We start from the raw sequence: 25,135 nt of genomic DNA, 5'->3' as shown, positions 1-25,135 counted from the left end.
TAGTTTTTGAGTTAAATTTTAACATATAATGGCGGACTTTTCAAATCAGTTATTGTCAGCAGTCCTTCCGTCCATCCTTAATCAGTTGTAGAAGTTGAGATTACAGGTCGCCTTACCTAACCTCGACTAGCGAGCATTTCCCTTTAGTTGAGCGGTAGCGTGTCCGACTAGAGACCGAGGGTCGCTAGCTCGAACCCAAGCGATGACAGGGTGTCTCATTACTCCTTGGTGCCGTTGATCACTCCAAGGCTATGAGCTATAGCAGATTGAGATTCTTCCTTGAAGATATCGACCCTGTGTTTGTTGTTGTCTCCTTCCTATAACACAGTTAGCGATCTTTCCATCTCTAAACAGTTCGTGGTTCTTGCTATCACTATTTCTTAAGAACTGTTGAAACATGTTATGTTGATGTAACTTCTGAGAGATGTTCACGATATACTAACATATACTAGACCACTGAACTTTATCTAATACGAAAATAGAGCCAGCTGAAGTGTTCAGTGTTGGTAACCGTGCCGTCCGTTGCAATATTTTGAGATATTCCGGAAGAATCCCCAATGAGTTTACGATTTTTTAGAGATAGATCTTGTTTAGTTTAAGGACATAACAAGTATATGTTTTATTAGTGCAAGTTATTTAAGCTTGATTGAGCATTCGGGATTACTGCAACCACAAAGAAGCAATATATATATATATTACAAACCTTAGACAACAGTACAATCTGGACATTTAGTTCACTTTAAGGTTTATCAAATATGTTTTTCTTTGAATATCAAGTTTATTAACTATATGTGAATAGCAACTTCATTGCACAATCTTCTCATGCAGATAAATAACAGGGACAATTAAGAAATATGCAATTACTACTAATTATTAATTAAGTGCGGGGATTTAAATTTCTCAATTGAGTATTTTCCATTTCTCGATAGCAGTTACTCGCTTTCCAAAGCTACAAAGGTTAGTAGGATTGGTGTCACATTTTATTCGGTATTTAATGCTTGTCACCATTATCACAATTTACATAACTGACGAAATCTCGAAAGATAAAGTTCGACGGAGACCGATAAAAGTCGCCTGAACGGAGTAGTCAAACATGAAGCTGGAAGCAATTTAATACTCGTTATCATGTCTGCTTATTTCTTTGTCATCGATTCATTTTCACTTTGAGAATAAGACATGTAAATTGAGGTTTTTGCTGACAATGTCTTCGTCGTGTATGATGGTAAGATGTCTCAACAGACTGCTGACGTACCTACGGGAACCTGTTCTGTTGTTGTCTGTCTTGTTTTCCTTTTCATATTTATTGATGACGTATTGTCTTTAATTAACAAGAAATTTATTTGCCACGTACATCGTAAACACCCACAAGAATGAGAAATCAAGAACATGACAGACTTCTTTTCCTAAGACGTGATGATTTCAATTTCCCGATTGTGAGATTTTTATTTCTGGATAGCAAGATCCCTGTATCCCCATCATATGGCGTTAACATATTGCAGTTAACTCGATATTCAATGGTCTGTTCCTAATTTCACAATTCCACAGGATGTCAAAAAATAACAGTTAAACAAATGACACAGAATGGAATGCAGGTTGATGAAAATGATGGGGACGTTTTAAAGTCGTGATGGCGACCGAATTAAGAAAAAGCAGAATTTGTTTGATACTCGTAAGTTTGTTTGTTAGTTCCGTTGTTGTATACCTTGTCTTCATTTGGGAACGTGACGTTTCTTTAATTGGATTGACCAATATTCACATGGCGGGTATCGTTCTAGGATGCCCTAGTCGCTAAAGCCTATTCGGCATAGGTCGAACACGAGTAAGTATAACGACCTAGTCGCTCAGGCCTGGGACGAGAAGGACGTTCTCGTCGTTTAAGCCTATTCGGCATAGGTCGAACACGAGTAAGTATAACGAACAAATCGCTTAGGCCTGGGACGAGATGGACGCCCTCGTCGCCTAAGCCTATTCGACCTTGTCGCAAGGGATTAACGCGTGTAGGACGGCCTAGTGACCTAGGTCATGCACGAGTAGAACGACCTAGTCGTTAGCGTTTTGCACGAGCAGGACGAATAGGACTGCCTAGTCGCTAGGGTCTGGTACGAATAGGACTGCTTAGTCGCTAATGTCTGGTACGAGTAGGACTGCCTAGTCGCTAAGGTCTGACATGAGTAGGACTCCCTAGTCGCTAATGTCTGATATGAGTAGGACTGCCTAGTCGCTAATGTCTGGTACGAGAAGGACTGCCTAGTCGCTAAAGTCTGACATGAGTAGGACTGCCTAGTCGCTAATGTCTGGTACGAATAGGACTGCCTAGTCGCTAAGGTCTGGTACGAGAAGGACTGCCTAGTCGCTAGGGTCTGGTACGAGTAGGACTGCCTAGTCGCTAGGGTCTGGTACGAATAGGACTGCCTTGTCGCTAATGTCTGATGTGAGTAGGACTGCCTTGTCGCTAATGTCTGATATGAGTAGGACCTACTAGTCGCAAAAGTCTGCTACGAGAAGGACTGCGTAGTTGCTAAGGTCAGATATGAGTAGGACTGCCTTGTCGTTAATGTCTGATATGAGTAGGACTGCCTAGTCGCTAATGTCTGTTACGAAAAGGACTGCCTAGTCGCTAAAGTCTGACATTAGTAGGACTGCCTAGTCGCTAATGTCTGTTACGAAAAGGACTGCCTAGTCGCTAAAGTCTGACATCAGTAGGACTGCCTAGTCGCTAATGTCTGTTACGAAAAGGACTGCCTAGTCGCTAAAGTCTGACATGAGTAGAACTGCCTAGTCGCTAAGGTCTTATATGAGTAGGACTTCCTAGTCGCTAGGGTCTGACATGGGCAAGACTGCCTAGTCGCAAAGTCTGGCACAGGTAGTACGGCCTAGTCCTACTAGTACAAAACCGAAGTTGTTGATTAGAGTAATATCCTTTTACAATAAGCAACGATACGGCCCTGTATTATGGCGTGATAAGCTTGCTATTACAATCAAAATTTCATCATATGCATTTGTTTCAAGATGGACTTGTGTATCCACAATTACTCTTAAGTTAAAATGGTAGATGGTTGGATGGGGGCTACCTGTAAGAAACTCTTTTGAAATTACGTAATTTTATACGACAAATTGGATTTACCACAAACAATGGTAAATATTAGCATATAGGCGGTGTTTTTCAAGTTCAAACATGCAATTTGGTATAAATGATGTAAATTTTCAACATCAACAACCTTATGATAGAAATCGATATTTTATAGTGATAATTTTCGGAAATTGATATCTGAACCCGTAGGCAGTATCATTTACACTTAAATATTCCAGTAATAAAAAAAATAATTGGACGGTGCTATTAACTGTAAACATCCTGTAAACATACGTTTTTATGGGATATGGACTTAAAAGATAGAGTATATAATTATGTAAGCCCTATCCCAATACATTACATTACGTCAGAAGGATTGGAAAGCTTTAACAATTAATACTGACATTCATGTATATTTTATCATTCGGCCAGCTCTACGTTTTATTCTGGGCGTCGAAATGCACACAACAGCAACACAAAATTGCCATAAAATTCCGAAAATATCTTAACTACTGGCATGAATGTCTTGTCCCAAGAGTTATGAGTTTAATCAGGATTAGTCATTATAAGATTAATTAGGAAATCTATATTTTGTAACTGTCCCTATCTGGAATTTTACTTGTCCTAACTTGAGACTGACTTTTTTTAATTGGACGTTTACTGTTGCTATCTGGATGTTTACTGTTGCTATCTGGAGGTTTACTGTTGCTATCTGGAGGTTTACTGTTGCTATCTGGAGGTTTAGTGTTGCTATCTGTAAGTTTACTGTTACTATCTGGATATTGACTGTTACTATCTAGAGATTAACTGTTTTCGTTTATGTTCCTGTCTGGAGATTGACTGTCCATACCTTGGTACCAACTGTTCTTATAGATGTTCCTATCTGGAGGTATACTGTTCCTATCTGAAATTTTACTGTTCCTATCTGAAATTTTACTGTTACTATCTGAAATTTTACTGTTACTATCTGGAGGTTTACTGTTCATATATATCCAGAACTAGATATTGACATTGGCGGTGTCCGGTTAAGCTGACAAATATCTCCAGAACTAGGTATTGACATTTGCGGTGTCCGGTTAAGCTGACAAATATCTCCAGAACTAGGTATTGACATTTTATGCTGACGACATTGTGCTGATGACGTAATAAGAGAGATCCCTACAAACTCTTCTGAACATTGTATCAACTTGGTGCTTAAGCTTGGCAACCATTAGTAAACACTGGGAAGACCAAAACTGTGCATTTGAGTCACAATAGTACTTACACTACTACACAATATATATTCGATTGCAGTGGACATTCTCTAGGAGGTACAGACCGTTGTAAATATTTAGCTCTCTGGCAACCAACATATTCAGTTTTAATTATGCGAGACAGCGTTTTTATGTGATGTAGAAGGAGGATTGTTGTTATGTTCTGTAGAAGGAGGACTGTTGTTATGTGATGTAGAAGGAGGATTGTTGTTATGTGATGTAGAAGGAGGATTGTTGTTATGTTAAGTAGAAGGAGGATTGTTGTTATGTTCTGTAGAAGGAGGATTGTTGTTATGTTAAGTAGAAGGAGGATTGTTGTTATGTTATGTAGAAGGAGGATTGTTGTTATGTTAAGTAGAAGGAGGATTGTTGTTATGTTAAGTAGAAGGAGGATTGTTGTTATGTTAAGTAGACTGAGGATTGTTGTTATGTTAAGTAGAAGGAGGATTGTTGTTATGTTAAGTAGAAGGAGGATTGTTGTTATGTTAAGTAGAAGGAGGATTGTTGTTATGTGATGTAGAAGGAGGATTGTTGTTATGTTAAGTAGAAGGAGGATTGTTGTTATGTTAAGTAAAAGGAGGATTGTTGTTATGTTAAGTAGAAGGAGGATTGTTGTTATGTGATATAGAAGGAGGATTGTTGTTATGTTAAGTAGAAGGAGGATTGTTGTTATGTTAAGTAGAAGGAGGATTGTTGTTATGTTGTTATGTAGAAGGAGGTTGTTATTGTTGTTATGTTATAGTAGAAGGAGGATTGTTGTTATGTTAAGTAGAAGGTTATGTTAAGATTGTTGTTGTTGTTATGTTAAGTAGAAGGAGGGTTGTTGTTATGTTATGTACAAGGAGGACTGTTATGTGATGTAGAAGGAGGATTGTTGTTATGTGATGTAGAAGGAGGATTGTTGTTATGTGATGTAGAAGGAGGATTGTTGTTATGTTAAGTAGAAGGAGGATTGTTGTTATGTTATGAGGAGGATTGTTGTTATGTTAGAAAGGAGGATTGTTGTTATGTTGTAGAAGGAGGATTGTTGTTATGTAAGGATTGTTGTTAGTAGAAGGAGGATTGTTGTTATGTTAGTAGAAGGAAGATTGTTTTATGTTAAGTAGAAGGAGGACTGTTGTTATGTTATGTAGAAGGAGGATTGTTGTTATGTGATGTAGAAGGAGGATTGTTGTTATGTGATGTAGAAGAAGGATTGTTGTTATGTAATGTAGAAGGAGGATTGTTGTTATGTTAAGTAGAAGGAGGATTGTTGTTATGTGATGTAGAAGGAGGATTGTTGTTATGTTATGTAGAAGGAGGATTGTTGTTATGTGATGTAGAAGGAGGATTGTTGTTATGTTAAGTAGAAGGAGGATTGTTGTTATGTTAAGTAGAAGGAGGATTGTTGTTATGTTAAGTAGAAGGAGGATTGTTGTTATGTGATGTAGAAGGAGGATTGTTGTTATGTGATGTAGAAGGAGGATTGTTGTTATGTTAAGTAGAAGGAGGATTGTTGTTATGTTCTGTAGAAGGAGGACTGTTGTTATGTGATGTAGAAGGAGGATTGTTGTTATGTGATGTAGAAGGAGGATTGTTGTTATGTGATGTAGAAGGAGGATTGTTGTTATGTTAAGTAGAAGGAGGATTGTTGTTATGTTATGTAGAAGGAGGATTGTTGTTATGTGATGTAGAAGGAGGATTGTTGTTATGTGATGTAGAAGGAGGATTGTTGTTATGTTAAGTAGAAGGAGGATTGTTGTTATGTGATGTAGAAGGAGGATTGTTGTTATGTTAAGTAGAAGGAGGACTGTTTTATGTGATGTAGAAGGAGGATTGTTGTTATGTTCTGTAGAAGGAGGACTGTTGTTATGTGATGTAGAAGGAGGATTGTTGTTATGTGATGTAGAAGGAGGATTGTTGTTATGTTATGAAGGAGGATTGTTGTTATGTTCTGGATTGTTGTTATGTTATGTAGAAGGAGGATTGTTGTTATGTTAATGTTAAGTAGAAGGAGGATTGTTGTTATGTTATTTAGAAGGAGGATTGTTGTTATGTGATGTAGAAGGAGGATTGTTGTTATGTTAAGTAGAAGGAGGATTGTTGTTATGTTAAGTAGAAGGAGGATTGTTGTTATGTTAAGTAGAAGGAGGATTGTTGTTATGTGTGTAGAAGGAGGATTGTTGTTATGTTCTGTAGAAGGAAGATTGTTTTATGTTAAGTAGAAGGAGGACTGTTGTTATGTTATGTAGAAGGAGGATTGTTGTTATGTGATGTAGAAGGAGGATTGTTGTTATGTTAAGTAGAAGGAGGATTGTTGTTATGTTATGTTGTTATGTTAAGTAGAAGGAGGATTGTTGTTATGTGATGTAGAAGGAGGATTGTTGTTATGTTAAGTAGAAGGAGGATTGTTGTTATGTGATATAGAAGGAGGATTGTTGTTATGTTAAGTAGAAGGAGGATTGTTGTTATATTAAGTAGAATGAGGATTGTTTTATATTAAGTAGAAGGAGGATTGTTGTTATGTGATGTAGAAGGAGGATTGTTGTTATGTTCTGTAGAAGGAGGATTGTTGTTATGTGATGTAGAAGGAGGATTGTTGTTATGTTAAGTAGAAGGAGGATTGTTGTTATGTGATGTAGAAGGAGGATTGTTGTTATGTGATGTAGAAGGAGGATTGTTGTTATGTTAAGTAGAAGGAGGATTGTTGTTATGTTAAGTAGAAGGAGGATTGTTGTTATGTTATAGAGAAGGAGGATTGTTGTTATGTTATTGTTGTTGTTATGTTATGTATGTTGTTGTTATAGTTAAGTAGAAGGAGGATTGTTGTTATGTGATGTAGAAGGAGGATTGTTGTTATGTTAAGTAGAAGGAGGATTGTTGTTATGTTAAGTAGAAGGAGGATTGTTGTTATGTTAAGTAGAAGGAGGATTGTTGTTATGTGATGTAGAAGGAGGATTGTTGTTATGTTAAGTAGAAGGAGGATTGTTGTTATGTTAAGTAGAAGGAGGATTGTTGTTATGTTAAGTAGAAGGAGGATTGTTGTTATGTGATATAGAAGGAGGATTGTTGTTATGTTAAGTATGTTAAGTAGAAGGAGGATTGTTGTTATGTTATGTTAAGTAGTAGAAGGAGGATATGTGAAGGAGGATTGTTGTTATGTGATATAGAAGGAGGATTGTTGTTATGTTAAGTAGAATAGGAGGATTGTTGTTAAGTAGAATTGTTGTTATGTGATGTATTGTTGTTATGTTATGTAGAAGGAGGATTGTTGTTATGTTAAGTAGAAGGAGGATTGTTGTTATGTTAAGTAGAAGGAGGATTGTTGTTATGTTAAGTAGAAGGAGGATTGTTGTTATGTGATATAGAAGGAGGATTGTTGTTATGTTAAGTAGAAGGAGGATTGTTGTTATGTTAAGTAGAAGGAGGATTGTTGTTATGTTAAGTAGAAGGAGGATTGTTGTTATGTTAAGTAGAAGGAGGATTGTTGTTATGTTAAGTAGAAGGAGGATTGTTGTTATGTTAAGTAGAAGGAGGATGTTTGTATCTAATAAAATAACGTCGTTTCATTGTCTTTTATTACATTGTTCCTTTATTATATTTATCATATTATAGTTTATATGTAATTATTATTGAAATTCTTTTACGATTTAGAGTGTCTCATAAGTCATTAGTGGCTGGATGTATACACTGTGTAGTTATGCTTATCCTCAGATCCCTGTTGTATTTACATGTGACGATTGATTGATTGATTGATTAATTGATTGATTATAAACTTAACTTTGTGACCCAGTTACCTTAACCGATTCCTCAACAGCCGGGAACTGTCTCTACGTGTTGGGAGATTGTATAGGTTTTCAGATAGTTTTTTCAAAGATTTTTCAGAAACATTAAACAGCGAATATATCAAACGATCTCCATGGATATAAAATCGCAACTTCCTGTAAATAATATTTATCAATTCGAATATAAATATCACAGGGAAAATACAAGTGAAGATTCGACTGGTATTCCATATAAATTTATTATCGGAGCACATAAACGAGACACTTTGCAAGGAAGTATTGAAAAAAACACCCACAAATCAACACAAAGTCCGTCATTAACTGTACGTACCTTCCGTGATTATGTAACAGTCGGGTTCAATTGAGACTTATGGCGGTGACATTACATAGAGGAAAGTCACTGCCACTGCGAATGTTTAACGATCGACTGCGACGTGTGCGGCATTCACTTACTTTTAATATTCTATACGCCTACATCTTCACGCTTTCTTACTAACTCCTTCACTAATTTACATATAACTCGTAAACAAGACAAATGCGGGCAGTCACCTGGACACACTTACAGAACACGTGTGAAACACAGACAGAACTATAAATAGCATTAAGGTGTTTTCCACCATACACGTGACAAATACAGACGTATGATATACATCACAAGGAACATTACTAATAATCTAATTAATATGTACCTGTGACATACACAACCTGTCGGGAAACTGTCGTCCCTGACATTTAATTCCAGTATTGATGAAACCATTTTTTATTAATGCCGGAGAATATCCATCATAATTACAGCAATCATTTATAAACATGGTTGATCAAATGTCTGAAATAAAAGAAAAAATGTCTGAAATAAAAGAAAAACCTGTTAGACACCTGAAACACAAAAACATCATTTAAACCGACAACCAGTCATCTTCCACAATCTGTTCCATAATATAGTTAATGCTCTAATTGTCGTCTAGACCTTGTCGATCGCCGTCTAGACCTTGTCGATTGCCGTCTGGACCTTGTCGATCGCCTTGGTCGTAGAGCTTCTACCACAGGGAAAAGCCCCTCTACCTTGCCTTGTCTTGCCTCGCTCTGGTAAGATTACTTAGAGCCTATTTCCCTCTACTCAGACTCCTTAGTTACAGAAATTATCCTTCTGACAAATTAACAGGGGTAATATCAACCTCAAAGGAATGTGTAGGATTAAAATCCTCAGCTCTAGTATAGTCCTATTTTGGGACCCAATACAGTAGGTACTATATCTGTATCACAATCTTCAGGGCTAGAATCTGAATCTATATGAACAAGAACGCTGACCGTGGGACTTTTGACCTTGGATCTGACCTTGGCCTCAACATGCAGTTCCATAGTATCATCAGTCCGACCTGATTAGGGTAAAAATATATCCTTATGTAGCGATCGTACTCGGTCCTGGCCATGTTCTAATTTTACTTTATACATCGGGGTGTTGAGTCAGGTTTTGACAAAACTTTGCGGACTTGCGCAGGATTCAGTTCCTTTTAATATTCCATACACTTACATCTTCACACTCTCTTACAAACTCGCTCACTAATTTACATATAACTCGTAAACAAGACCAAATACCGACATGTGCCGACAATCACGTGGACGTTGTTTCGCAACATGTACACAGTACTATAAATAGCAACCAGGTGTTTCAACACTACACTGAAAAATACAGACGTACAATATACATCGCAAGGGGCATAACTAATGATACAATGGACATAACTAATGATACAATGGACATAACTAATCATACAATGGACAAACAATGGACATAACTGATGATACAATGGACATAACTAATGATACAATGGACATAACTAATGATACAAAGGACATAACTAATCATACAATGGACAAACAATGGACATAACTAATGATATAATGGACTTAACTGATGATACAATGGACATAACAAATGATACAATGGACATAACTAATGATACAATGGACATAACTAATGATACAATGGACATAACTAATGATACAATGGACATAACTAATGATACAATGATAACTAATGATACATTAGAAATAAATAATGATACAATGGACATAAATAATGATACAATGGACATAACTAATCATACAATGGACATAACTAATCATATAATGGACATAACTAATCATACAATTGACATAACTAATGATACAATGGACATAACTAATCATACAATGGACATAACTAATGATACAATGGACATAACTTATCATACAATGGACATAACTAATCATACAATGATAAATAATGATACAATGGACATAACTAATGATACAATGGACATAACTAATGATACAAAGGACATAACTAATCATGCAATGGACATAACTAATCATACAATGGACATAACTAATCATACAAAGGACATAAATAATGATACAATGGACATAACTAATCATACAATGGACATAACTAATCATGCAATGGACATAACTAATCATACAATGGACATAACTAATCATACAATGGACATAACTAATCATACAAAGGACATAACTAATCATACAAAGGACATAAATAATCATACAATGGACATAACTAATCATACAATGGACATAACTAATCATACAATGGACATAACTAATCATGCAATGGACATAACTAATCATACAATGGACATAACTAATCATACAATGGACATAACTAATCATACAAAGGACATAAATAATGATACAATGGACATAACTAATCATACAAAGGACATAACTAATCATACAAAGGACATACCTAATCATACAATGGACATAACTAATCATACAAAGGACATAACTAATCATACAATGGACATAACTAATGATACAATGGACATAACTAATGATACAATGGACATAACTAATGATACAATGATAATTAATGATACATTAGACATAACTAATGATACAAAGGACATAACTAATGATACAATGGACATAACTAATGATACAATGGACATAACTAATGATAAAATGATAATTAATGATACATTAGACATAACTAATGATACAATGGACATAACTAATCATACAATGATAACTAATGATACATTAGACATAAATAATGATGCAATGGACATAACTAATTATACAATGGACATAACTAATCATACAATGGACATAACTAATCATACAATGGACATAACTAATCATACAATGGACATAACTAATTATACAATGGACATAACTAATCATACAATGGACATAACTAATGATACATTAGACATAAATAATGAATACAATGGACATAAATAATGATACAATGGACATAACTAATGATACAAAGGACATAACTAATCATACAATGGACATAACTAATGATACAATGGACATAACTCATCATACAATGGACATAAATAATGATACAATGGACATAACTAATGATACAAAGGACATAACTAATGATACAATGATAACTAATGATATAATTGACATAACTAATATTATAATCTAATTAATATGTATCTGTGACATAAGATTTACAATCTCAATTTCAACAAACAAACAAAAAAGAAAATAATAATAAAACAGAAAAAAAGAAAAAAAAACAACACCACAACCACTTTTTATATTGCATTATATACTGATATCCAAGTCTCAGAACAGAAACCTTATATATTATATGTGAACTTGCATTAGTATTATTCGTATGTGGGCCCAGAAAACTCATAAATCATCATTTTTTAGAAGATTGTTAATTATTCTTGTTTTTTCACAGATGTAGAGGAAACTGAGAAAAAATCTATAAAACGCGATGACTGATTAACAACCTGTTACATTCAGACCTGCGAACGTTATGTAAAAATGAATACTGTGAAACTCACAAAATATAGGAAACTGAAGAAGAATCACATCTTGGCTTTTTTTGTTTCAATTCAGATCACGTGGGCACTGACATCTTTTTACACTGGTTTTAATTTTTTACTGTTGAGGGGAATTTCATAGTATGATGTGCGAAGTCTCTCAAATGTATTATTCAAAAGATGTATATAAATTGTGAAGTAATATGTGACACTTGAATAAATATTTTATTGTTATTAGTAGTAATCGATATCTCATTTCGTCTAGTATAAACATTGACAGAATTACTCACTGGTGTTCACGAGATGATTGGCGTCGGTAATGAACTACAGATTAAATATATTGTGATGTTAACGCCATTCATTTGTCCATTACAGTGATAATAGTCCTCAATGAACACCTCCGAAAGTGAGGCTGTCACCGACACCACCGATTGTCCAGCTTGTAAGCGCAGGTAAGTACTAATTAAATCAGATGTGCATAATGTTTTTATATGTAACCCAAACTTATGCTCAAAGATTCCACAAAAGGTTTCAACTAATTTTTAATACAGCACATTTAAGCCGTGGCTCATATGACAGTTTTCTTTAGTTACCAAGGAAACGTTCAGGTGATAATACGCAAATGTACATTTGAACGTTTGGTCGTACTTATAGTTTGCCAAGAATGACGACCAGTATAGAGAAAATAGACTGAAATTATTCTGAAAAATATCATGGGCTTATTTCTTGTGTTTAGCGGCTCAAAGCGGTCGGAGTACCGATCCTTACGACACCGCAACTCCCTAAAAGGACCAAGAGTCGGTAAGTAAATATTTCAATTACTATATACCTACCACAAATTATAAATATAGGTGGTTGTATCTGTCGCGACAACCTCCTGGCCTTTCGACGACAACGGGAAAAAGGGGCGGGGGCATTTATTGTGCCTCAAACAAACTAACAAAACCTTACATGTACTTTCCGGACTAATAAGGTAGTTTGATTGGAACTGACACCGTTATAAGATCCGAAACAACATGGCTGCGGTATCGATACCACCAAAGCTCAGCTTTCTGGATTAGCTCGATCCCATTATCAGGAATAGCGTGGTTTGATAAACTGAAACAGCAAGACTATAATATCGACACTAACAATGATATAAAAACCGGACTCACAAGTAACATACCATCTAGAATGTGTGGCCTTACACTTACTGGGTCCGCATGTACACTGTTGAAAATCTTGTATTATTCTTAGTTACAATATCCAGACTACCGATAATGTATTTATTGATTTGTTTTGTTTATTTTTTATAGTTGAAGAACACTGGACTAAAGTCTTGCAAGCTAACGAGTGTGTCTACAGCCGTCAGTGTAGCTGTCGACATGCCGAGCGATGCAGATCCTTCAAACGGCGAGGATCTCGACGAAATACACAAAATGTCGATACAGCTGTCTCGTCAATCTTCCAGAGATTTCGGATATGGTTGAATTCAAAATGGAAAGTTCATGAAACATTTGATGGTCCTTTCCGTACCGGGTCGTTGAGGAAATCCAAACGTATTATCAGCGATGCTACCACCGATTCGGGACTGTCTGAATATGATTCTGACTCTAATATCTCGCTTCAGAACAGAATTGGACTGTACAGAACTGGAGGGGGAAATGCCGTTATATCGGATACGGACGATCCTAATTACGTTTATATTAGGAACAAAACACCTTTATGTGAAGATCAAAAAGATGCCAGCGATTCAAAAGCTAATTTTGTTACAAAACATACATTGCACGTGCCTTCTTCAGCGACTTCCGGAAGTCCCAATCAGAATGACAAACGCTATTGTAAACACAAACAATTCCTCCAGGTGACTGAACCGGAAGAAAAGAGGCAGCCATTGACAATCACAACTAGCTTTCCGGGTAAATCTCAGAGTACATCTCGTCACACGGAGTCTCAGAACGAGAACCCGATCGCGGATTTCTTTGGGACATGGCCTATGTCAAGAAAGCGCCATCAGATGACGGAAGGTAATTATCAGGTTTTTACAATTAACACTGAAGAAACTGGTAACGATATACCGAATGTACGGCATCCGAAAATCTTGCCTTCAAGGCGCAATTCATATTGACAAACAATGCCATAAGTCGACTCTTTTATTCTTTCTATATTGAGTGTTTTTTAACAAATACAAATTTCCGATATTTTGTTATTCTGAAATGCAGCAAGGTAGCCCAAATATTATATTATGGAAACCATGAAACTTTTTTTGTGCCATTTGATTTTAACATATTAGTTATTCAAGACCTTACAAAGCAATGACCATCTAGTAATACTTTTATCAAATTTCTACTGGATAAGCTTAATGACAAAGTAATAGCGTATTGCCCATGCTAAAGGTCGAATAGAACTGATAGGAAAAATAGCTGCGAACTTTCCTTCTCTAGGTTAATCATTATGGCAGTTCTGTTTGTCAATATTTTAGCGTTTTGCAGCGGACAGTGACTTTTCAAGGATTTTGCACTTTCGGTTTTATTTCAAATCGTAAATTTAAAAGGATATGCAAACCATATTGTCATCATGAAATTAAACCGCAATGCCATCACAAAAAATGTCATTGTGAAATACACCACGATGTCATCACAAAAATGTCATTGTGAAATACACCACGATGTCATCACAAATCAGACACCAATGTCATCACAGAAACACAATGTCATCACAAAAAATGTCATTGTGAAATACACCACAATGTCATCACAAAAAATATCATTGTGAAATACACCACAATGTCATCATAAAAAATATGTAATAATAACAATTGTAATATCCATTTTTTTATTGGAAAGAATGGAATTTACTGGTCGTAAAATTTACGTGAGAGACATCCCAGTCGTAGCGTCATCTCAATATCTTGTCTTGAATTAGCTCTTTTTTCGGTAAAGTGAAAGGCATTTTCCGATTTCCTGCTGAAGTATACGTTACAGATTTAATGTTGTATCTGTCTCATTAAGTACGGACAACCTACTGAAGAAGTTTCTGAATCGATAAAGATAAATTTCATGAATTTCGTGAAGTGCAATGAACAGCGTTAATTAGAATTTGACCCCACAATTCGAGACTATTCGGAAATATCAATATTAGTGAATGTTTTCCTTATCAATTTCCAATCATTTATGTTTCCCGTAAATCTAGTTTCAGTCTTATGCTGTGTTTTAGCAGACTTTGAGTCTAGGTAAACACTAACAATACAAACACAGATTACATTTAGAAAACCCATGGCACAATTAAGTATGTAATTGCCTTGTCATTGTTTCCTAAAACAACACCATCCTATTGTTACAAATGTAGGCACTTGGAGTGCGCCTTCAATTAAGGTTAGATAGTGAAGTAAGGAGAGGCGGAAAGTAGTGTTCCATATATTTTGTATAAAAAGGATTCACAAGAATATATTATCAAGAATATATGATAGCTGCCAAGAATCCCACTGCCCCTAATACGTTCTCGTAATAAGGGTAGGAGACTATTGTTAAAAATGACTTCCTAATGTAGAATTATACTTTCTCGTCACTTTTTAGAATACATTTTCGAATTTTTCATTGCTAAAGACGTTTTTAGAATTCAGAACCGAGATATAGCATCGTCCTCTTAATAACACAAACCAAATTATATTGTTTTACCTACAGGAGATCTAGATTCCGTATTCGAAGACGACGGACGTTTAGCACCAAGGTAAGCATAAACGTAAAATGTAAAAAAAGAAAACGCCGGAAAACGATTATCCGGATTTTTTCTGTATCCATCAACTGCACCTAATTATGAACACCATACTTAGTATATAGAAATTACAGAAAATCACGTAAAGTACATATAATTCTTTAATTAGATGGATTTTTATAGTTATGGTCAAATCACATATCTTCATTGCTAATAAGGAACTTCGTCTGATGATATTGTATTTTTTAATGAGCATTAATTAATTATGATTAGTAATTTGTCAGTTATCTTTCTGAGATATAAGTTTTTTTAGGTTTAAACATATTTATTGTCAAATACAGACAGTGGATTAGGCACAAGTTATTATAACTTATCAACGCCTTCTCCAAAAATACATTACATATGAGAATAAAAAACAATATGACAATATAGTACAATACTGACAATACAATACAATACTGATAATACAAATGTTGATATACATTAACTCAAAATCTGTTGAGTTAATATATATCAATAAGTACGTTATTTGTCATATACCAAATCTGTGTGATTGTGACCAGATTTATCGTTTGAGCCGCAGCATCCGGATGGCTTTTACTGGAGGTAAATCAATGTATTGTATTACATTTTAGGTTGTCCTGCTCAGAGAGTCTCGATGGTAACGCGGGCGAATTCCTCATCCCATATAAAGATTTAGAACACGAAGAATTGCTCAAATCCGGACGCACGTGCTCTATATACCGGTAAATATTGTCAATGACACCATCAAGTGGCACTTCTTGTGCTACGACATTGCTGTACCGACGCATTATATATATATGAAATTCTAATTATTTAAAAATCAAAGATTCTGAGAAATTTGTTAATTGAATTAACTTTAAAGACGAGTCGTTTATAAGCGTTACTAAAACAATTGTGTTTGTGTTCGCACAGCTTTTCTGCAGTAGTAATTAATTGTTGGTAGTTGCAGCAAGGAAACAATTGACTGACATTGGTCGCAGACTACGGGTACGGTTGTCTTAAGATAAGGCTAACGCAATATCATATTATTGTTAACAGTGGTCGTTGGCATGGGAACGTGAACATACATCATTATGGTCCGCTGAAGAAGGAGGAATCACGGGATTTCTGGAGCATGGTCACGAAATTACACAGAGTGCGACATGAAAATATTGCACTTTTCATGGGGGCATGTGTGGATCCCAACCATTTTGCAGTAGTGCTAAGGTATGGAAACCTCACTTTCTGTATAGGACTTTTTATTACACGATTTAGTCAACGAGAAGAGATGCTTGACTTTCATACCTTCAATAGAAAAGAGTTTCAGAGTGGATAACATTGCTGTAATGTATTAATCCGTCTGATATTACGTCTGTTCGCTCAAACATACCCTAGATACAGAACTGTCTTCTTTCTTTTTAAAAAAAGGAATTCTGAATTTCCAGGGCCATTATGTAAAAGCCATTAACACTTCAGTACAAAATCAGTTTTTGTGTGGAATGTGTCATCACGGTTCACAGTTTATGCGATGTCACCAAAGCTAGTTACAACCTTCACCAGGCGATGGACCTTATTGATTAACAGAGTAAAGGTCGAAGGTCATTTGATGTCATATTACAAAATTGTTTTTTATATGCCATGCAGTGGAGGATACCCAAGCATTGCGTTCTCTTACCCGGTTTTATGAGTTATGAGATTGAACCCGGTGTATGGAGACGTCTTGTGTCAGATGTGAACGTCATATCTACTAAAGATAATCAAACTTAACTTAATTAAGATATATAGATTTACTTGAATGCAAACAACGATGACCTTATATGGAATAGTCCCAAGGTGTCACGTGTAACAGGGAGGGATGGAAATAATTATTAATCCCTGCAGGTCATCAGGATTTTAGAAATTAAAAAAAAATAAATTGTTGGGGGGTTGCTGGTGATTGAAAATATAAAATCTTATAAAATATGTAAATATATTTATAAATCTTTCTTTTCAGTGTTCAAGATGGAGTTTCGCTGTACGACCATATACATAGACGTAAAGATAAAATGAATTTACAGAATAAGATCCAGTGCCTCCGACAGGTGGCGCATGGTGTAGGTTACCTTCATGCTAAGGGTATCGTCATCCGGTGTCTCAGCACGCGCAATGTCTTCATGTGTCCTAAGGCACGGGTCAGCGTGATGGACTATGGGATAGCCGATAAGTATTCAGACAGGTAGGTAATTCCTGCAGTATTCTCTAATAGACCATTTTCTTTTTTTACATAATATTTTGTAGTTCCGAATTATTTCGTTTTGGTCAGAATAAAAAAATCACAAGTTGTGAAGTTTGTTACATAACCTTTGTTTATCATTACATGTGTATGTTTTTTTCTCTCAAAATCTATTTCTTGTCTTTTTCATTGTTTAATTAGATCACAGTATGCCTGCGTTCCACGTGGACAATTGACCTACATTGCACCGGAAGTGTTATCCAGTATGAAAGTGATGCCACCCAAGCTTGTAGCGACAGTTAGCTATAGTGTTCGTACAGATGTGTACGCATTCGGGTAAGTAAAGAAGTAGACTTCAGTAACGTTACAAATTCTGCGGGGAATTTGGGGATGAAGAGAGGAGTATACACAGACTCAATCCTTCTTAATGTCATGAAAAGGCGATGAAAAAGGTCACAATGGAATTCTAACATGGATGTTTTCAGCACCAATTTATTCCATATTTGGTATGTTAGGCAGTGCATTGAAAGCGCGGAGCTGACAAGAGGAGTATCAAGAAAACAAGAAAATAAAACACTAGTAATTTTTGGTTAATTAGTCGGTGCTTCAGCGAGTGGTCGATCCCGCAGTTATTGTAACGTAGACGTTTTGTGTGCTTGTGTAGATGTTGTGACTTTATAATAATGGTTGGCATTATATGCCGAGTAATTTGAGAAAGAAAAAGATTTCAATTCTTGCCATTTTTTTTTATGTAAAATCATCTTTATTTTTAGCAATGATTAAAAGTAAATCAAACAAATTCAGGAACGTGAAAACGTTGTCATAGTATTTTTGATTATCGTTAGCAACGGGTGAAGTGCAGAGCATCTATGCTCCATGTCTTTCACTTCCGGATGCTCCCAATCTCTGCAAGTGTTGTCGCTCCTTAACAGTCTCAATACACCTCTGTAAACGATTCACTGTCTACCAATAGTTGACCTCGCGGTTCGGGCCAAAGTTTGACGTCGGACAAAACTATGGATGCATTCCTGACAACACCAACAAAGAACTGTTTTGTATGCCATCGAACAGCGTGAAAAACTGCGTTTTTTGAGACGCTGCGTGCCAATATCATAGCCAAATACCATCATTTCTCACTAATATAACACTTTATCAACATGCACCTCAAAATACTAAATGTAAACACGACAGTTGGTGACTGTTTACTCAATATTAATCTTCCGCGATATAATCCATAACGTTTATAATCAAGTAAACTAATGTAGTTATTATCCAGATGAACAAACATCTATTTTCAAAATAATGATATAAATAACAAAAAAAAAAAAATTCAATACTTTATCATTTGACACAAATACGTTTTTTTCGAGAATCTAGAAATGACGTGATCCGTTTACAGAGATGTTAATGAGGTACATGTTACCGGTATAGAGCCTCGTTCTCATCACTGAAAATGAACTGAACTATGCAGTAGTAATATTTTTCTTCCACTGTAATTCTCTTTTTTAGGACTCTGATGTACGAAATTATGTCTGGGCAGTACCCATATTACGGTCTCCAGCCAGAAACAATTATTTGGAAGACATGTGCTAACCAAAAACAACCGCTCGGCAAGATCAACGCTACCCGAGTTTTAACGGTAAGGTTAAGGATCAAAACTAACTTACTAATGCAATAAGCAATGCATAATTCTGTTTGGTTTGAATTTAACGGCTCAAAGTCATAAACATAGAGAGCAAATGATAAGCTGAATAGATCAAGGTTACAACTACCTAGGCCGTGTCCTTACATCAAGGAATACACATACGGATGTCCAGCTAAAATATCACATATTTATGTCTGAAGCTAATGGACTGTTTTTATTGGAATTGTTGCTAACGAGTTTTTAAATGATCTTACCAAATAGAAAGAAATAGTCATTTAGGTCAGTTAATTATGTGGTCCCTAAACACATATCATGAAGTCATCATGTTTTTTGTCATTCTGGTGTCAAAAAGAGCCGTTGTTTTTTTCTTTCTTTCTCTTTTTTAATTATTTACTCATCTTTGAGGATGTATCTTGAACTTAATTGGTAAGAGAGCCGATAGTAAACATTATTGTTTTAAATTTGAAGTAACGTCTAGCGACAGACTAACAAACATTGAACAAATTATGTCGTCGAGTCTAATACTGTTAATTTGTTAATGAACATTGGTTTTACTGATTCATGCTAATTTTTGATTTTAGAACTTGATCGATTTATGTTGGTCTCATGATCCAAAGAAAAGGCCAACGTTCGGAGAAATTAGCCGAGAGCTTCATCGAAATGTAAGTTAAGATTCTACTGTGTCAACTAAGATGCGGATTTATGTCCGATCTTTATGAACCTTTCTTGTCTTTTTCCCGCTGTTGGTAAAATAGTTTAAACAGACGTGGAACGCCAATGAACGGCACATTTATATATCAATGCTTGTAAGGACAGCAGCTGGTTTTACGGATTAAACATAGATGTTTATATACATGTTTTTTCTGAAACAGTACCATCTTTGCTTGTTTACACAGTTGTAGGAGGCCGGAAGAGAAAGTGAAACGAGACAAAACTATTGAAAGGAATTTATTAACTTACTATCCGTTTATTTTATAATTTTTTCGATAAGATATATAGAAAACAACATAAAATGCTATTGTAGATATTAATTTATATTATATCATAATAAATATTATTATCATGGATCTATATGGTATTTCCAGAACTTTTTACCTGTGTAATATTATACATGCATAATATTACCCCATGGTAATATGTTTTTCTTTTCCAGAGAACAAAGTTCGGTAAAATAATGATAATTTTTAGTCAAATCTGTCATTGACAACGAATATATCTCCAAAAGATATATTCATGATATCCAAAACAATGCCTTGAAATAGATTTATTTTTCTGAAACAGTCTTTTTATCGGCTATTTTCTCTTTCAGGTATCTCTGCATAAACAACACAGTATTTCTAATCCGGAAAATTTGAACAGACTATGCTTTGTGTAGGACGATAATCCAGAACAAAGAACATCCGGGTCATTGAGAAATACGTCATTACAGAACGGACCAGAGGATAACCACCATGTTAGGACATCATCTTTATAACAATGCGCACAATCAGTTATAACGCCTATCAGTAGCGGAGTGGACATGTGTGGCTATTTCCCCGATACCTTTCAGAAAGATCTCCAGACACTAATTAAGATCTCGTATTTGATGCCTGTTTTGTGATATGTTGTTACAAGTGACATATGTTGTAGTATTGTTATTTTTCTTATTAAGACTTTGTAGTCTATCACTGTTGATCCCTTTTTCCCCAAATATCTCACTTTCTATAGTGTATGCTTAGCCAAAATATCCGGAGTAACGAATTTTTAATTGATTATTCCGGATTTCAAGAATAAAAACCTTTGGAGAGGCCTTTCAATGGGCATAATTTTGTATCGACTATTTACAATTTTCATATAGGAATTGAGAAAGTTTTAATTTATCCCGCATAGGGAGGAGGGTGTGTGAAGAATGACTGTTCATACTTTTGATGAAATTTTGTTGAGTGAAGCCGCTTGAAATGATGTTTGAAGTAAAAGGCTGTTTGATTTCAAACAATGCTTATGTATGCTGCTGTAGTAATAAGACAGTGGACTCCACACTTTCCCAGTTCTTAACAGTTTTTCTAGTGTTGGTCAGTCATTATATTTCACTTGTGCAGGTACGCTTCCATATTTGGTCAATATCTACTAACTTAAAACTTGGGGACTTATGTGGAGTCAGAGCGCATCCTACATGAAAACGACAAGGGATGGTATATTGATGGCAGAAATACGAAACTAGGGCTATACTAAGGATGATGGGAGTGTAGATAGTTTCTGGTCATATGTTGTTGTTATATCGGGGGTATTAATTGGTCTAATGACCCACAGTGCTAATTATAATTGGTCGTTCTTTCTTCTTCCTGTCAGGCCAGTTATATGATGTTTAGAACTTACTGGTTTACATGTATATAGGTCATATAATGAGTCTTCTACAAGAAATCAAAATACTCAAACATTTTTTTTACAATAAGGAGACCAGCTTAGCTTTACATTATTTCGACAGTATTCGTTCTCCGGAGTCTCTCTCACATTCTGATTCAAACCGGTTGGTAACGAAACCAACTCCCAATAACTATCATTTCCAAATTGTTAACGTTTAGGCTCATCGCTAGTCAGAGCGCACTCCACGGTGATAAAAATAGATTGAAACCGTCGGGAAAGCTAAAATAAAAACTACTTGACATTGATATATATATACCTTATGGTTTATGGATATTAGGATTTATTTCAATATCCTGTCTAACGGGATAAAAATTTTATTTCAGTATTTTAATAAAAAAAACAAAAAACCCAATAGCTCCGAAAGAATAGTGTTAGACATAAGACATTGAAATCCAGAGCCTGAAATTGACACCATTGGAACATATGCTTTATGATATTCCACTAAATATTGCTTATATTTGAGTTTGTAAATCAACACACATTGAACAGTGTTTAACACCACATCCTCATGTTGTTATATTGTTGTTCAGTAAACATTCTATCATTATATTTATATGAATGTCTTTTTTAATTGACATACGTTAATTCGAAGCGCTCTTATGAAACGTCGCATTTAAGTAAGGGGCAGTAACTCTCATTAGAAAATCCAGATGAGTTTTCTTGAAATTGTCGATTAGCGAGAAATGAATAATTTAATCAGTAAGTTGCAGTGCAAAGTTATGATATAATTAGAGGAGAAGGAGTGGAAGATCACTACATTTGGGCGTTGTTTGTTTTAATTTATATTTCGTTTTAAAATGTTTGTGTATGATGGTGTATACCTTACGTTAAGACTGTGATATGAGCATGGATTTTGTGATTTTGAAAGTTCACTTTGTTCACAATACGTGATGCTAAACAATTAAAAAGTAATGCAAAATGTCATTGTTCATGGTCGCTCTTTTATTTAGACTTGGTGAGTTCGGTCTTACACTGTCACACTCTGAGTTGTGTATGAAAAATGCTCATACATCAAATCTAATGCTGCTGACGGTGCAGATAATATCATAAAAGTATAATTCTATCAGGATTTCATTTTATTTCAGTCCTGGAGTTGGATTCCATATATACCATCATCATTTAGATAACTTATTTTACAAACTCTTAGCGGTAGTTCCTGATATCTTCCACACTTAAACATTGTTGTCGAGTTGTGGCAAGTTTAGATTTATTCCGAGAAAATCGAACATCCGCGAGTTTCTAAAACTTTTTTTAAATGCACGTCCCTGTGGTGAAATGGATAAACTTGCCAAACATCCGTCCAGCAACAAGGATTTGTTAGAAATCTGTGCGAATCTGACGATCACGAGACCATCGTCACTTCCGTTCATTCGACGACTATAAATACACTTCCGGGGAAAAATCACGAGTTAACCTATTTTTTATAACCTAATTACAAAATAAAGATTCCAGAATAAAGCAGCTTCGCTATTGATATGGACTGCTTATGATAATCATTTGATAAGTAAAAACAGAGACGTATATAACACAAAGATGAAAAACTCCTTATTGAGCTTACAATGGGTCACACATGGTATCTAAGAGTAACTGCGAGGAAATGCCGATGCAAATCCTTGAGAAAACGACATTCCACAGCATGAACCTAGTTTCTAAAAGAGTACATCTCCAAATCCGGATTTTTGCACTTGTTTTAAAAACTCATTTTCTGCAGTAGCTTAAAACCAGGTCCATAGTATCACTGAATAGTCTTAGAAGGACGAAACAGTTGTATTACAGTTCTAACTCTAAATTATATTGAGAAGTGTTATTCAACGTTGTTTTTCTTTTACTATCTTCGAGGCTGAAGGAGGTAGACACTGCTGGAGGATTGTGTAGTCTTCGAGATTTGCCGCAACATGCATGTTATGTTTTAATTCATTTAAATAGTGATACGACCAAGAAAATACACACATGTACTTGACGTTCCACTGAAGTGATCAGATATATTAAAATTATAAAATTATGGGGCCAGTGCACCTCCTCATCCGGATGTTGACATTTCTTTCCATCATGTATTCTTTTCTCATAAGCTTCGTAGGTTTCATAATCTAGATCCTTAGCATCACTGGTGAGTCCTGGGACAACACAGCTGTATAATGTAGTTAAATCATTTGATTCTTAATTCTTATTGAAAGGTGCTAATCACGTTTTTTTTTTTTTTTTTTTAATATTATGTTATGTGTCCCAATTACTTATTCACTCTAAAGTCACATCGTTTGACATTTGTAAAACGACTCAAAATGCCTACAAAATGACCTATCTTTTGTGAAATTAGGTCAGTTCGTGTTCTATTAGTTCTATCTGAAATTAATCCGGAAACAAGGGTCGTCTTGTGTAGCTTTGGAAATCAACTTAAAATGAAATAAAGACTCGTCATCGTCCCGCGAAAGAGTAAAAAATCAGAGGAGACCGTTATAACTTTGATTACGATGGGTTTGGAATTTCATATGATTAAGTTTGTCATCAGCAAGACTCATTTTAGGCCAAATTAATTGAAGATCCCGAAAGCTATGTAAGAAATCGTTATCGGAGACGTTCTGAATGTTAAAACAAAAGGATTACATTAACATACAGAAATAGCCAAACGTTAAAAACATTATACGATTTCATTTAGTCCGTCTGCTGTTCGGATTAACTAGCCACTCTACCCTGAGTTACTGACCGACCTACTGACCTGCCAGTAAACACATCTAACGACTCATTTTTTCCGACCAGCACGTGCACGTGTCCTTCACAGCGTGATCAGGTAGACTTGGCTTATAAGTGGATCATTTCTCCGGTTCTGTAACGGTCGTCATCGTGATACCATTGGGAAATGTAGTTTTTAAAAAGTCCTTATGTGATATGAAATTGGACGTGTTTGATACTCGTCAGTCTGGTCCTTTGTTTTCCCATTCCAACTGTTAACCCCATCAGACAGGGATTCCGTTGAATGGGATTGGGGATTCCACTTCCGGTTGTTAAAACTCTTCACTTTGTCTTAAATAATGTCAAATGTGTTCGTGTTGACGGGTTGGTCGAACCTATTTTGTCATGTTTCAACAAGTTAGGTAATCGCTTATAGACACGTGATATTTCTAAATTGTCGACCACATGAATGTATATAGACTTCTCGCCATTGTAACTTATCTACACATTGAACGTGCATTTCACAAACAGGTATTTTTCTCAATAATACATTGTAATTTTACGTCGCATGGATTTCTGGTTTAAATATGAATGCATATTAGAATGCATTTGATTATCACACATGAACAAA

At 35.4% G+C, this 25,135-nt stretch overlaps 1 protein-coding gene across 2 annotated transcripts in view; it reads left to right on the top strand.

Annotated features, from left to right (window-relative positions):
* Nucleotides 1-21,225, top strand: part of LOC132562390 (kinase suppressor of Ras 1-like) — a 45,225-nt gene extending 24,000 nt beyond the window's left edge. For both annotated transcript variants that reach the window (XM_060227131.1, XM_060227130.1), the window contains exons 2-12: nt 12,257-12,333; nt 12,618-12,682; nt 13,177-13,887; nt 15,544-15,589; nt 16,210-16,320; nt 16,637-16,804; nt 17,571-17,792; nt 17,991-18,125; nt 19,299-19,428; nt 20,016-20,096; nt 20,744-21,225. In XM_060227131.1, coding sequence (XP_060083114.1) covers nt 12,272-12,333; nt 12,618-12,682; nt 13,177-13,887; nt 15,544-15,589; nt 16,210-16,320; nt 16,637-16,804; nt 17,571-17,792; nt 17,991-18,125; nt 19,299-19,428; nt 20,016-20,096; nt 20,744-20,809 — 1,797 coding nt within the window. In that variant the 5' untranslated portion in view covers nt 12,257-12,271 and the 3' untranslated portion in view covers nt 20,810-21,225. The remainder of the gene's footprint in view (nt 1-12,256; nt 12,334-12,617; nt 12,683-13,176; nt 13,888-15,543; nt 15,590-16,209; nt 16,321-16,636; nt 16,805-17,570; nt 17,793-17,990; nt 18,126-19,298; nt 19,429-20,015; nt 20,097-20,743) is intronic.
* The last annotated feature ends 3,910 nt before the right edge of the window (nt 21,226-25,135 follow it).

The sequence above is a fragment of the Ylistrum balloti genome, unplaced genomic scaffold (genome assembly GCF_031769215.1).
Source record: "Ylistrum balloti isolate Yb309-2 unplaced genomic scaffold, AGI_CSIRO_Ybal_v1 Utg371406, whole genome shotgun sequence".
Classification (NCBI taxonomy): Eukaryota; Metazoa; Mollusca; class Bivalvia; order Pectinida; family Pectinidae; genus Ylistrum; species Ylistrum balloti.
This window is presented reverse-complemented; position numbering and strand designations above follow the sequence as displayed.